This window comes from Vipera ursinii, assembly GCF_947247035.1.
Source record: "Vipera ursinii genome assembly, chromosome: 1".
NCBI lineage: Eukaryota > Metazoa > Chordata > Lepidosauria > Squamata > Viperidae > Vipera > Vipera ursinii.
The window spans coordinates 272474632-272487564 of record NC_139512.1 but is presented as its reverse complement, the minus strand read 5'-3'; the positions used below and the strand labels follow the sequence as shown (position 1 = coordinate 272487564).

Below are 12933 nucleotides of genomic sequence, written 5' to 3'. Positions count from 1 at the left end.
CCGAAACTGATAGTTTTGGGGGACTTCAATCTACCATCGCTGGGAGGATCATCTGAGTTGGCTCGGGAGTTCATGGCTTCCATGACGGCCATGGACCTGACGCAAGTAATTTCGGGACCGACTCATGAGGGAGGCCACACTCTTGACTTAGTTTTCTTATCTGGACGGTGGTTAGATGATCTTGGTGGGGGCTCCCCAATTGTTATGCCCCTGTCATGGACCGATCATCATCTCCTGCGGCTGGTCTTCCATTTTGCCACCCCCCGCTGTGGGTGTGTGGAACCAATTAAATGGTACCGCCCCAGACGCTTAATGGATCCCCAGAGGTTCCAGGCGGCGCTGTGGTCCCCACCTGCCTCCCTTGCTCACAGCTCGGCAGACGCCTGTGGAAGCCTGGGAAAGGGCAGCCACTGAGGCTCTTGACTGAGTTGTACCCCTGCGGCCCCTGACCCGGTGCAGATCCCGTCGAGCTCCATGGTTTTCCGCGGAGCTCCGGGAAAATGAGAAATACAAATGAGCTTCGCATGCTTGCCCTCTACTTGTGCAGCCCTCTACTTGTGCAGCCTGATTCCAAACGGGCCGCGGACCGGTATCGGTTCCCAGACTGGGAGTTGGGGACCCCTGCATTAGAAGACATTTCGTATTTACGTGAATTTCTAGATGAAGTTACAGCAGCACTCCAGTCATTCCCAAACTAATGGATATATTTCTTTGTCAGAAATATTTTTATGTACTAAATCATACAGAAAGTAATAATTTGGAGCCTAAACTGCTTCTCTGCTTGTGTAAGGGATGGGGAGGAATTTGTTTTACTAACTGCCACCATTCTGTAGTACACTCATTTCTGCATGTGCCCCAAATACTAGAAAAGATTGTGACGAACTGAAAAAACCCTGGAAAACCTATAAACTGTTGCCCATTAGTGGAAGAAAAATATTCCAATGTTCATATTTTTATGATGCAATCTACTAGGTCACAATCCAATTATACACTTTTGCGTTGCTTCTGAACTTCTGTTGCCAATATGAAGCTAACTCGTGCAGAATATGTAGAAGAAATTACTCACAGGCAGTATAGTATATTTCCTCATACTAATATCTGTGGGCAGGCTGCAATGAGGGAATGAAGTTAACATAAATAAATGCTTTGTAAAGTGTAAGCCTGCAGAGATATTATATTTCAAAATTATTTTTATGTACAGTACAGTATTAAATTCAGGTAATTTCATAAAAATAAAAAAACACTAAATAGAAAATAAATCAACCTGAAAGTACCTTGACATAGCAAAGTAAACAGGCATTGTTGAAATAATCAGGATGAAAAGACAGAATTAATATTCCTTGGAATTTCTGATGTATTTCTCATTTTGGTTATACTTGGTGACAGCCATAAATAACACACAGGACTGAAGAAATATTATTCTCATCTGGTTGAATGATAATAGTAGCTGATATGGAGTACAGTTTGTCAGACATGTTTGTCAGACTTTATATTATGACAAATTCCATGCTTGAGTCTACGATAGGCATATGTAATTTTGCTGCTCCCAACCTGTTGTTTTAATGTTTTGTGGCTTTTTCATACAAGACTGTTCTGTTACTCATATGTTCATCAGGGACATTAATTCTGCTGCCTAATCTTTCTAACTGCTTTTTTCTACCAACTGTACATGATATTTGGGTGGATGTTATAAAAGCACTCTAAACATTGTAAGGAAGTTGAAAGAAGTTTCATGCATATTCGCTTTCTTAGTATATACAGCGTTCCTCTTAGCCTTCTAGGCAAAAAGACTGAAAAGACCATTAATAGCCACCACTACTGTACATCATTTATTTCTCAATAACTCCTTGAAAAGAAACATGACTGCAAAGTGATTACACTTCATGAAGGCTGAATTTTCAAGACTCCAATAGTCTTAATTTTTCAGGGTTTTGTACATTTCAAAACCCTTCTCTAATAAATTCTATATAGATAACACCCAGCAAAGACTGTCTAGAAAAAGTTTCAAAATCAATAAAATGAGTAAGCAAAATGTAGAACCTTGATAAAATTAAAGTCTAATGGATTTAGGAAAAACATATATACAAACAGACTTTTCATAGTGGAAAAAAAATCCTCAAACTTAGGTTTGATTCTTCTTCTGTCAAAAATGTTACAAAATTATTAAAGGCAGAGCCCTCACATTTTGATCAAGCTTTCTAATTCAGAGAGGTAATGTGTATGTTTCCTACCAATCACTCATCAAAAGTTTCTGAAAGGGAAGTGCAAAAGTGTATGCATAGTAGTCCCTTTCTTCCACTGATGCTTGCATCCTAGCACTAGATGTAGCTTTTAACATTTTATTAAAAGAGGCACTCTTTGTGGGATGGTTGGCTCATAAGGATTTGGTAGTTTCAATGGTAGTTTATTGAAAGCTTTCCATTTTGGCTACCAGAATCAGCTTTCTAGAGGTTCCTGGTATTTGTGGATTCAAACTAATTCAAGTAAAAGTTATTTAATACTATTATTTGTACTCCAAAGTTTCAACTATATGATAATAACTTGAACCATTCTACCAACTTTATTGCTAATTCTACCAACAAAGTAGTCAAAATTTGACCCCCATGGCAGAAACTATTTTTGCATTCAACAGACCATATATTGCAGCCTAGGGAAGAATAAAACAGCCTCTTTTTCACCTTTTTCCTACCATTTGTATTTTAATTCAAAGGAGACATTTGAAGCATATGGAGAGATCAAGTTGTTCTACACAATACAGCAGGGGTGTCAAACTGCTGGCCCACAGGCCAGTTGCATCCGGCAATGTGAAAAAAGTCACGATACATCGCGACGCGTCATGTGATACGGAGTTTGACATCTGTGCAATAGAGATACTACCTGCCATACCAGCAAAATGACAGATACATTCATCACTGACTGCTACAACCTACATTCCTGAAATATAGGAGAACCCAACTGCATTTGTTCCCTAACAAAATAGGATCTGGGGGGCTCTTGGTGCTCTCTGAGCTCGCTAGCTTCTTGCAGATGTTTCATTACTCAAACTAGATAACATCATCGGTGTTAGTGTTCACCGATGACGTTACTGTCATGGTTCTGATCGACAGAGACAAATAAAGCAGAACTCTGAGGCTTGCAAATTCCTCAAAAAACATGGTTATTGATACAGAGTATTGGTACTTCAAAAGTGAAACCAAGTCTGAAGAGGTGCATAACAATTCCCCAATACAAAGTTAAAAAGTCCCACCCCCAAGGCTATGTAAGCAACTACGTTTCCCCACTCAGCTTGTTGGCGGGTGTTTCATGAAACGCCCAGCCTGCAGTCTTGGGAGCAGCTGATGACCTTCGTTCCCATGAGAGAAAGTTTGAGAAAGTCTGTTTTGTCTAGGGCAGGGCTTTTCAACCTTTTCACTCCTTGTACCACTTTTAGGATATGGCAACATCCGAGTACCACCAGTCGCCTAGCAAGGTGTCAAAAACGTGATGACCAAAAAAAAAAAGGAAAAAAGTCATGAAGTACAGGTAGTCCTCAACTTATAACAGTTTGCTTAGTCACTGTTTGAAGTTACAATGTCACTGAAAAAAGTGCCCCCCAAGCAACAGCCGAGCAAGACACCTGCCTACCTGCCCACCGGGCGGTGCTCTTCCTCCTGTCCAAGGTTTTCATTGTTGTGAGCATTTCTGTTGAGGATTAGCAGCGGGAGTGGGGTGGGTGGTGTTTGGTTTTTATTCCCCCCATCTGCTGGGTGGTTGGAGCAGGTTTTGGTAACTTCACATGAACCTGGGACACTGTGACCGTCATTAATATGAATCAGTTGCCAAGCATCTGAATGTAAATCATAAGACCCTGGAGATGCTGCAACATTCCAGCTGATTGCTGCTTCTTCTGGGCTCAGAAGCACCAGGATCAGCGCCGAGCTCCAACTGGAGCCTGGCACTGATCCTGGCGCTTCCACTGAGCCCTGACAGCCCCAAAGAAGCATCGATCCTGGCACTTTCATTGAGCCCTGACAGCCCTGCAGCTCCAGCCATCTCTCGCTCAGGGTTGTGCAATGCTGCCACTGCTGCCACTGGTTCCCCTCCCCTGCTACTTTTCTAGGATGGTTGTGTACCAGGTGCCAATGTACCACAGGTGGTACCCGTACCACTGGTTGAAAAGCCCTGGTCTAGCACAACACCTGGCAAACCACCTCCCTCTGTGCTATGTGGCAACTAGAAATGAGAAGGAAAAAGATGGCTGCAGCCATGCTCATTCTAAAGTTGACAGTTACCTGATTTGGGAGACTAGCACTGATAATGTTACCTAGTTTCGGTAATGAAACATCATAAGAAAGCAATCAAGCTCAGAGATCACCAATGATATCTCACTTCAATTCTGAATACAAGTATTTGCTTTATTGGTAGAATACGACTTTTTGGAGCAGACATGGAATTGATAAAGAACGAAGTAAACAGGGAGAAGCCTCACCATACAAGAATATCCCTCTTGTTGTTGTTAGTTGCGAAGTCGTGTCCGACCCATCGCGACCCTATGGACAGCGTTCCTCCAGGCCTTCCTGTCCTCTACCATCTTCTGGAGTCCATTTAAGCTCACGCCTACTGCTTCAGTGACTCCATCCAGCCACCTCATTCTCTGTCATCCCCTTCTTCTATTGCCCTCAATCTTTCCCAGCATTAGGCTCTTCTCCAGTCAGTCCTTCCTTCTCATTAGGTGGCCAAAGTATTTGAGTTTTAGCTTCAGGACCTGGCCTTCTAAAGAGCAGTCAGGGTTGATCTCCTCTAGGACTGACCGGTTTGATCGCCTTGCAGTCCAAGGGACTCGCAGGAGTCTTCTCCAGCACCATAGTTCAAAGGCTTCAATTCTTTGGCGCTCAGCCTTTCTTATGGTCCAGCTTTCACTGCCATACATTGCAACTGGGAAGACCATAGCCTTGACTATACACACTTTTGTTGACAGGGTGATGTCTCTGCTTTTTAGTGTGCTGTCTAGGGTTGCCATGGCTTTCCTCCCCAGGAGCAAGCGTCTTTTAATTTCTTGGTTACAGTCCCCATCTGCAGTGATCTTGGAGCCCAGGAAAATAAAATCTGTCACTACCTCCATTTCTTCCCCATCTATTTGCCAGGAATTGAGAGGGCCAGATGCCATGATCTTGGTTTTCTTAATGTTTAGTTTCAACCCAAGTTTTGCACTCTCCTTCTTCACTCGCAACAAGAGGCTCTTTAGTTCCTCTTCACTTTCTGCCATCCCTCTTACATAATGGTGAATATAACTGTAGAGTATTAAGTACCACATAGATTTTTATGACTATTAGTACTTAACTCTAGCTTCTGAAATAACTATATTCCAGATATGTCTAAGATAATAAGCAGTGAAGTATATGTATACATTTGTATTATCAAGATCATTGATATTTATTATAAAGTTCAAGATATTTTTTCTTACTACAAATTAACACAGTATGACTGCTTTCCTCAACTAAATGGAAAACAATTCTAAGCACTTTTCATTTTTATGTTCTTCGTAATTCTTCACCGCCTGAGTTTGTAGACTTCAAACCAGAAACTGGGCATCAATTATTTTTTGCGTTGGGTCTCTCTCAGAAAAGCATTAATTTCCAATTCTTTTCAGCGTAGTTGAATAAAATAACAGTACAGCCTCAACTTTTTACTTTTCCATACTTAATATATACTAGCTATTTCTATAACAATAAACTCATATCTGAATCACAAACCTGAGAGTGATTCACATTCCTCCAAGGAAATGTTCAGTATTAAATACATCTACTGGATAAAGGGAACAGAGAAATACCAAAACTCACAATGCAATATAATACATCAAGCAGCCTTTGGTGTACAGAAAAGCAGCTTCAAAAGAAGCTTTTATTTCCATTTCTTCAGTGATGGTGGATTTTTTTTGAAAAATATTATTCCACTTCTTGTCTCTCTTACAAAAGAAAAAAAAAGTATACGGACCCAGATGTGGAAACTTCATTACTAAATTCCAAAAGGAACATTCACGATCAATCAATTTGGGAATTGGTGATGTTAACAGAAGGAAATACATAAAACACAATAACCTCTGAAATAAACTTATGTATTCAATAGTAAATGTGCTTCATAATAAAGCAATACATATATACAATTATTGGACATAATACATAAATTTCAGAAAATGGACTTACAACTGCTATACAACCAGCAATGTCATTTGAAAGTAGTAGAAACTAAATCAGCTGGACTGCATGTAAAATACATTAGGATATTAACTAAATGTTAACAGTGAAATCTCTATAAACTTAACAGGAGAAATATTATAAAGGAAATGGACATTATTTCTAAGTGTCATTTCATAAATTACAATGGCCTGAAATAAGATCATTTTAGGTGACAGCATTAAATAACAACAACAAAGAGAGACTTTACTAACATATACAGTTCTCCAAACATTCCAAAGACAACAGATACAATGGATGTCACCCACTCTATGGGAAATCATCTGCCAGCTGCCAGTTACACCACTGCTGTGATCAGCGGATGACTTTGACACATATTTAAATCCAAGGGTCCTATTATAACTATTTTAGGTTTATGGTTAACATAGAGTGTCATTACTTTCCACTGAATTTTTGTAAGTCTCCTCTATTAAACATTCATTATAGCCTAGTTATCAAACACTAATAACAGTCTACGGCTGTCTGTTGAACAATATTTTATCTCTGGGAGGCTGGGATCAGGTGTGAACCTCAATGATTTATCTAATAAAGTCAGAAGTGATATAGGACTTTTTTGTCACCCTCTAGTTCCCCAACTATTCTATTACAAATTGGCTCCTACTGTACATGGAGCTAATAAGACCAAAAGAGATGTTATTTATTGTTGCTAAAGAATAGCTTTATAATGAAGAACATGACAGTTACCAAACATTCCAAGGATTATGAAGTGAAAAGGAGGAAAAAGAAAATATTAACTGTAGTAGCTAAAATTCCAATCTTTGAAAGATAATGCTATGGATTAATTTATGATGGAAAGTGCATATTGAGGACCCTATTAAAGCAATCTGTCCAAATAATAAGGCTAAGGATTCATAAAAGCCACTGTTGTGAGTACTTCTTACTTACTTATTTATGCCTTAAAGCTTTATTTCTTTAGGGCCACTTAAATGCAAATTAAAGTATCCTTTAATTCACTTAATAAGTTTGATCCTGTCAACCTTGGTTATAATAAGTAGGATTTCCCCTTTCCCTCCCCAGTACGCTCACATGTAATCTAATGAAGTCAAAAGTTTGCTTGCTTGTTGGCTCTTAATAAAGCAGACAGTACAAGGAAATCATCCTAATTAGGTAGCAAAGACAACTCCCCTCCCAATTCCAAATATTTTAATTCAGCATGTTTCACATCCGCTACTAATCGCCAACTTACCGTTGCAAGCGCACCTTATTTGGAAAGCCAAAAAAAAAACAGGGGAAAAAAAAACACCAACCCCACACGGAGTAATCTCGCTCTCTCTCCTTTCTACTTCTTTGAAAGAGAAGGATGTTAAATTATCTGGGTCCGCTTACGAATTGATGGCAGGCAGAGAGCTGTGAAAAGATGCCCCTTCTAACCAACAAGTGGGACCCCCAATTTAAACTTCGGAGACCCCCCCGCCCCCTTTCCCAGACTACGTAAAAGGAGCCCGCGAAGTCTTCCCTTCTCTCAAGAAAACGGCTCTCGCTTCGGGGGGAAAAACTCCCTCCAGCCCCGAAACGCGAGGGGGGGGGTCCCTGGCCTGGCTCTCCTCCATCCCCTTTTCCGGGGCAAGAGCATCCCTGCCGGCTTTCTCCCTCCGTGGCCTTACCCAGATAGTGCCTCAGGTCCAGCAGAAAGTGAGGAGGGCCCCCGTTGAGCTGGTAGAAGAGGGAGCCTAGGCAGAAGAGCAGCAGGGCGGCCATGCAGAAGCCGTAGTCGCGGAGGGAAAGGAAAGGCAGCAGCGAGAAGGGCCTCCTCCTCCTCCTCCAGCCCGTGCCGTGACCGAGACCGCCCGAAGAAGCCGGGGCCACATGAGGCCGGGGCTCCGGACAGCCCGCGCCGTAGTGCTTCGGAGGCGGCGAGGCCGGCAGTTGCAGCTGCTGCTGCTGCTGCTTCATCGTCGTCCTCCCCGGCGCTTCCCTCGCCGCCGTCGCCGCCGCCGCCTTCGCCGCCGCCTCCTTCTTCTTAGACAGCTCGCCGGGCAGAGCGCATCCTCCATCCGCCTGCCCCGCACGTTGGAGGGGAAAAGTTCGCTGGAGGTTCACGAGCTTTCTCTCCTACCCATTGCCGGCTCGCCCAGCGAGCACCCCACTCCCCGCCGCCGCCGTTGCCTCCCCGAGCGGGCGTTTTTTAGTTCGGTCTCTCCGCCGTCCGGGCGGCTTTCAGCTCCCTCTCGCCTCGCCGCGCCGCGCTCCAGTCAGTTTTGCAGGCTCAAGTTACAAGTCCGGCGGACGGCGGGGCCGGGTGTCCGCAACTCGCTGGAAGCAAAAAAAAAAAAAAAAGTTGTTTGCGTCTCTCGCCTTGCCGCCACCTTCCTCTCTGCCCAACTCTCTCTCGAGCTCCCGGGGAGAAAAGAAGGAGGGCGCCGTTGCTCACGACCACAACGCCCCCTGGAGGACGGCCGCGACGGAACGGGCCAGGCGGCGGGATCGTTCGAGGCTTCTCCGAACTCCGCTCGAATCCTTCCCCTGGTGGCGGAAGACGTCATCGACCTCCTTTCCCATTCAGCGCTGAAGAAAAAGGGCGGGAGAAAGTGGTGGTGGGGAGGGGGGGGGAAGGGAGAGATGGTCTCCGTTTCCCCAGGCCGACTTTTTTCTGGCCGAGAAAGGCGGATGCAGTGGCGTAGCGTGGGTTGTCAGCACCCGGGGCAAGGCAAGTAATTTGCGCCCCCTAACCCGTGGATTTTAGCACTCGAGTCTCTTCCACTAGCTCAGGAATTCTGGGAGTTGAAGTCCATGAGTCATAAAAGAGCCAAGGTTGCCTACCCTTGAGTTAGGTTCAAGGGAAAATGCTAGTTTAAAACTGAAACAAGGCAACTTTAAGGTGCCTCAGCTGTGATTTAGGATGAGACAAAGAGACGACATGGCGTTGAAAATGGTTAATGGGGCATGTTTGTTCCACTCTTAGTGGATGTCAAGATAAACCCCAGGATAGAATGACCTTACAACAGATGTGAATAGGCTTGGACTACGTTTGTAGATTGAGTGCATACATCACATGGAGCGATGATGGGCTTCATCAAGATTTATGATCCCACAATTGGCTAGTTTTCTCCATCTTGTCCTAAACCCTGGATACCAACCACGGTTTATGGCTTAGCATGTGGCGTGGGGTTGACCCAACATGTTAGGCAACAAACAATGACTTCCAACTTACAATGCCTCAGCTTCCCAAGGTTATTCCAAAGCCGGAAAAGCCAACCAACCCACCCTGCAGCTTTGCCTGCTTAGGCTGAACCCCAGGAGTTCATACTTGCTGTGGCGCCTGACCTATTTTCTGCCCAGACGCTGCTTATCCAAGCCAAGCCGCCTCCTTCTCTTTGGCACCTCGCCCCAAAGATTCGCCGGACTGGCTGGAAACTCTCGCTGCTGGCGACGTGTGTCGGGGTGTGTGTGTCCTGATCGCCTCCTGCAGGGGGAACCGAGTGGCCACAGAGAGTCAATACGGCAGGAGGAGGAGGAGCAGCAGCAAGCAGCCGCAGGTGCGGCGGCTGCAGTTGTTACCTTTACCTCCGGGAAAGGAGGAGACGGAGGCGGGAGCTGGGTCGGGGGGGCGGGCTTGCAGGTTGAGAGCCAAGCGGAGGAGAGCCGCGGCGGGAGAAAGAGAGGGAGGCAAGACGCCGCCAAGCCTCCCCACCCCCACCCAAGAAAGGAGGCGATCCGCAGCCGCGAGAGGACGGGATCCCGCTCTGGCTGGGCGCAATGAATGCGGTTGCTTTCTATGCTCCGCCCACTCGCTCGCTCCTTCGACCCTTGGTGAAGCAGAATCGTCCCCCTCTGGCGAGCTTAATGGGCGCTCCCCCAGATGTTGCGCCCGGTGCGGCCGGCCCCCCCCTGCACCCCCCACGCTACGCCACTGGGCGGATGGGCTTCGGGATGACATTTAGCGCCCGCAAGCGCTAATAAAGCTTTAGGCCAGGGGGGTCTTCAAACTTGGCCCTTTTATGACTTGTGGACTTCAACTCCCAGAATTCCTCAGCCAGCGTGCCTGGCTGAGGAATTCTGGGAGTTGAAGTCCACAAGTCATAAAAGGGCCAAGTTTGAAGACCCCTGCTTTAGGCCGCCATGATAAATGATTACATTAGATTTTTTTTAAAAAATAAATGATTAGCTAGCAAACTAGGGCTTCCTTGTTCTCAGGGCTGTTTGGGAAGATACAGTATTTCTGTTTATAACGGAAAGGAACCTCTCTTAACTTCCCTCTGCTTGGCCTTAAAGCAGGGGTAGGCAACCTTGGCTCTTTTATGACTCATGGACTTCAACTCCCAGAATTCCTGAGTCAGCTATGCTATGCTGACTCAGGAATTCTGGGAGTTGAAGTCCATGAGTCATAAAAGAGCCAAGGTTGCCTACCCCTGGCCTAAAGTGTAAAGGAGGGCAGTAAAGCGGGGCAAATACTACAACCAGCCAAATGCTGTTTCTCACATTTTTTTTAAAGGCGCGACTTTTTCATGTACAGGGCCAGTTCCAATCCATTGCAAGTAAAAGCATTTTCGTATTTATTGGGTTAAGACTACTAATTCATAAATGGAGGGAGTGTTGTCCATAGAGAGAATTTTCTAACTTAAGGTTCAGCGAACTTCTCAGGCTTGTGATTGTTTGCCGCTATGTGCAGGAGTTACTGGGACTTGCCTCAGATTTTGTTTCTTCCTACTAGGTTAAAAGTAATGCTCCCTTTTCCGATTCCCCTATAACCTGGATTCAGAAAAACAGGGCTGTACTCCACCATTTCTATCTCTCTGGAGCTCTGATGGTATGAAGAAATGTCCTTGGAAGATAAGACGCAAAGCAGCTGCCTAGACCACAGTCTGACAAAACTTGAGTGGGAAAGAGGAGGAGATGAGGAAAGCATCTCGAGGGATTTTCCCTAGTAAAAATGAAGGATGGAAGGAGTACTTTCAGATTTGCAGGATTCTGTTAATGCAGACATGTCAAACACAAGGCCCCGGGGGCCGGATTTGGCCCGCAAAGTGGTTTCATGTGGCCCGCGAAGCCATCCTGGAAACAGTGAGGGAACAGCCCCCACTGCCTTGGCCCTGGCCCAGAGACCCTCCTTCTGCCAGAGACCCTCAGATCTGTCCCACTCCTGCCCAGGCCCCCACAGGCACCCTTGATGCGAACGATGTAGAGCTGGCCACGCCCACCCAGTAGGCCATACGCACTCTAGCCACGCCCCCCAGTAGGCCACGCCCACCCTGGCCATACCCACCCGGCCCCATGAGGGCAACCGCAATGCTGATGCGACCCTCAATGAAATTGAGTTTGACACCCTTGTGTTAATGTAACCTTTTAATAATGGTAGAACTAATACTCCTGCATGCTTCTTGCCTGGAACTAGTAAATAAACTGATTGCTGTTAATGTAATCTTGTAATAAAGATAGAATTAGTACTCCTGCATTTTTCTTGCCTGGAACTAACAGATAGACTAACTCAGGGGTCCCCAACCCCTGTGCCAGCAGCATGCCAGTAATTTTGTGGCTGCACACCACATGACGCATTGCACCACTGCTGCTGCTTGCTACAAGAGGCCACGTGGCTTGTTGCACCACTGCTACTTGCAGCAACAACCTTTTGTGAGCAGCGGCAACAGCACAATAGGAGCTACGAGCCATGCAGCCTCCAGTTGCGAATGGTGGCAGCAGCACGATTGGCACGATGAGCCCTGTGGCCTTCTGCTGCAAGTGGTGGCAGCGGCATGATGCGCCACATGGCATGCAGCCGCAAGTGGCCGCAAAAGAACTCAGGCAGCGGCGCACAAAAGGTTGTTGCTGCAAGTAGCAGTAGTGGTGCGATCCTAAGGTAAATGGGTGTAGGGCACATGGCCAACTCCATCCCCCACCCCCGCCATAGCTTGATTTTTATGCATGTGCTTCACCCCAAAATTCAACCTTATTTTGGGGGTGGGGCTTATATTAGGCAGATACATAAATTTCAAGCTGGGGCTTATTATCGAGATACGTCATATTTTCAGGAAAACACGGTAAATAGGAAAGCTGTAAATTCACACATGAATTCATTGGTCACATGCAATTTATTTATAACCACCCATTCTTTAAGAGCTCTGGGCAGCTTACAAGATAGAAAGATCTAAAAACACTAATATCTATCAAAAGAAGGGGTCTTGCATGAATCCCAATAACAACTTATAACATAGTCTCTGCCATCATATGAAATTATTTCCCTATCCTGGCCTGATTATTGAAAGTGCAACCACTGTTTGCCATTCAAAGGATCAAATATGCTATAAACAAAAAATGTATTCAAAAAAGGTAAAAAATGTAGCCATTTTGGTATAGAGGTTAAGGTACTGGTCTAGAAAATGGGAGACTGAGTTCTAGTCCTGCCTTAGGGATGAAAGCCTTTGGACCACTTACTCTCATTCAGCCCAGCCCACCTCACAAGATTATTGTGGGAAAAATAGGAAAAGGAATGAGTATTATATATGTTCACCGCCTTGAGTTATTTATAAAGTAATAAGGACAAGATAAAAATCTAATAAATAAAAATAAATTCCAGCTCTTTGGCTGTGATGAGATACAATCCATAAATATTTTCAATATCCATATACTACTAAAAAAGGATGAGGTGGCTCATTGGGTTAGGACGCTGAGCTTGTCGATCAGAAAGTCGGCAGTTTGGCGGGTCGAATCCCGAGTGCCGCGTAACAGAGTGAGCGCCTGTTACTCATCCCAGCTTCTGCCAACC

General features: G+C 45.1%; 1 protein-coding gene across 1 annotated transcript in view; it reads right to left on the bottom strand.

The window, feature by feature from the left end:
* The window catches only part of UST (uronyl 2-sulfotransferase), a gene marked incomplete at its 5' end in the record, with an annotated part of 130291 nt that extends 118451 nt beyond the window's left edge, over positions 1-11840 (bottom strand). Inside the window, 3 exon segments of the mRNA XM_083374639.1 lie at positions 7838-8244; positions 8246-8339; positions 11636-11840. Coding sequence (XP_083230765.1) covers positions 7838-8244; positions 8246-8339; positions 11636-11840 — 706 coding nt within the window.
* Between the last annotated feature and the right edge of the window lie 1093 nt (positions 11841-12933).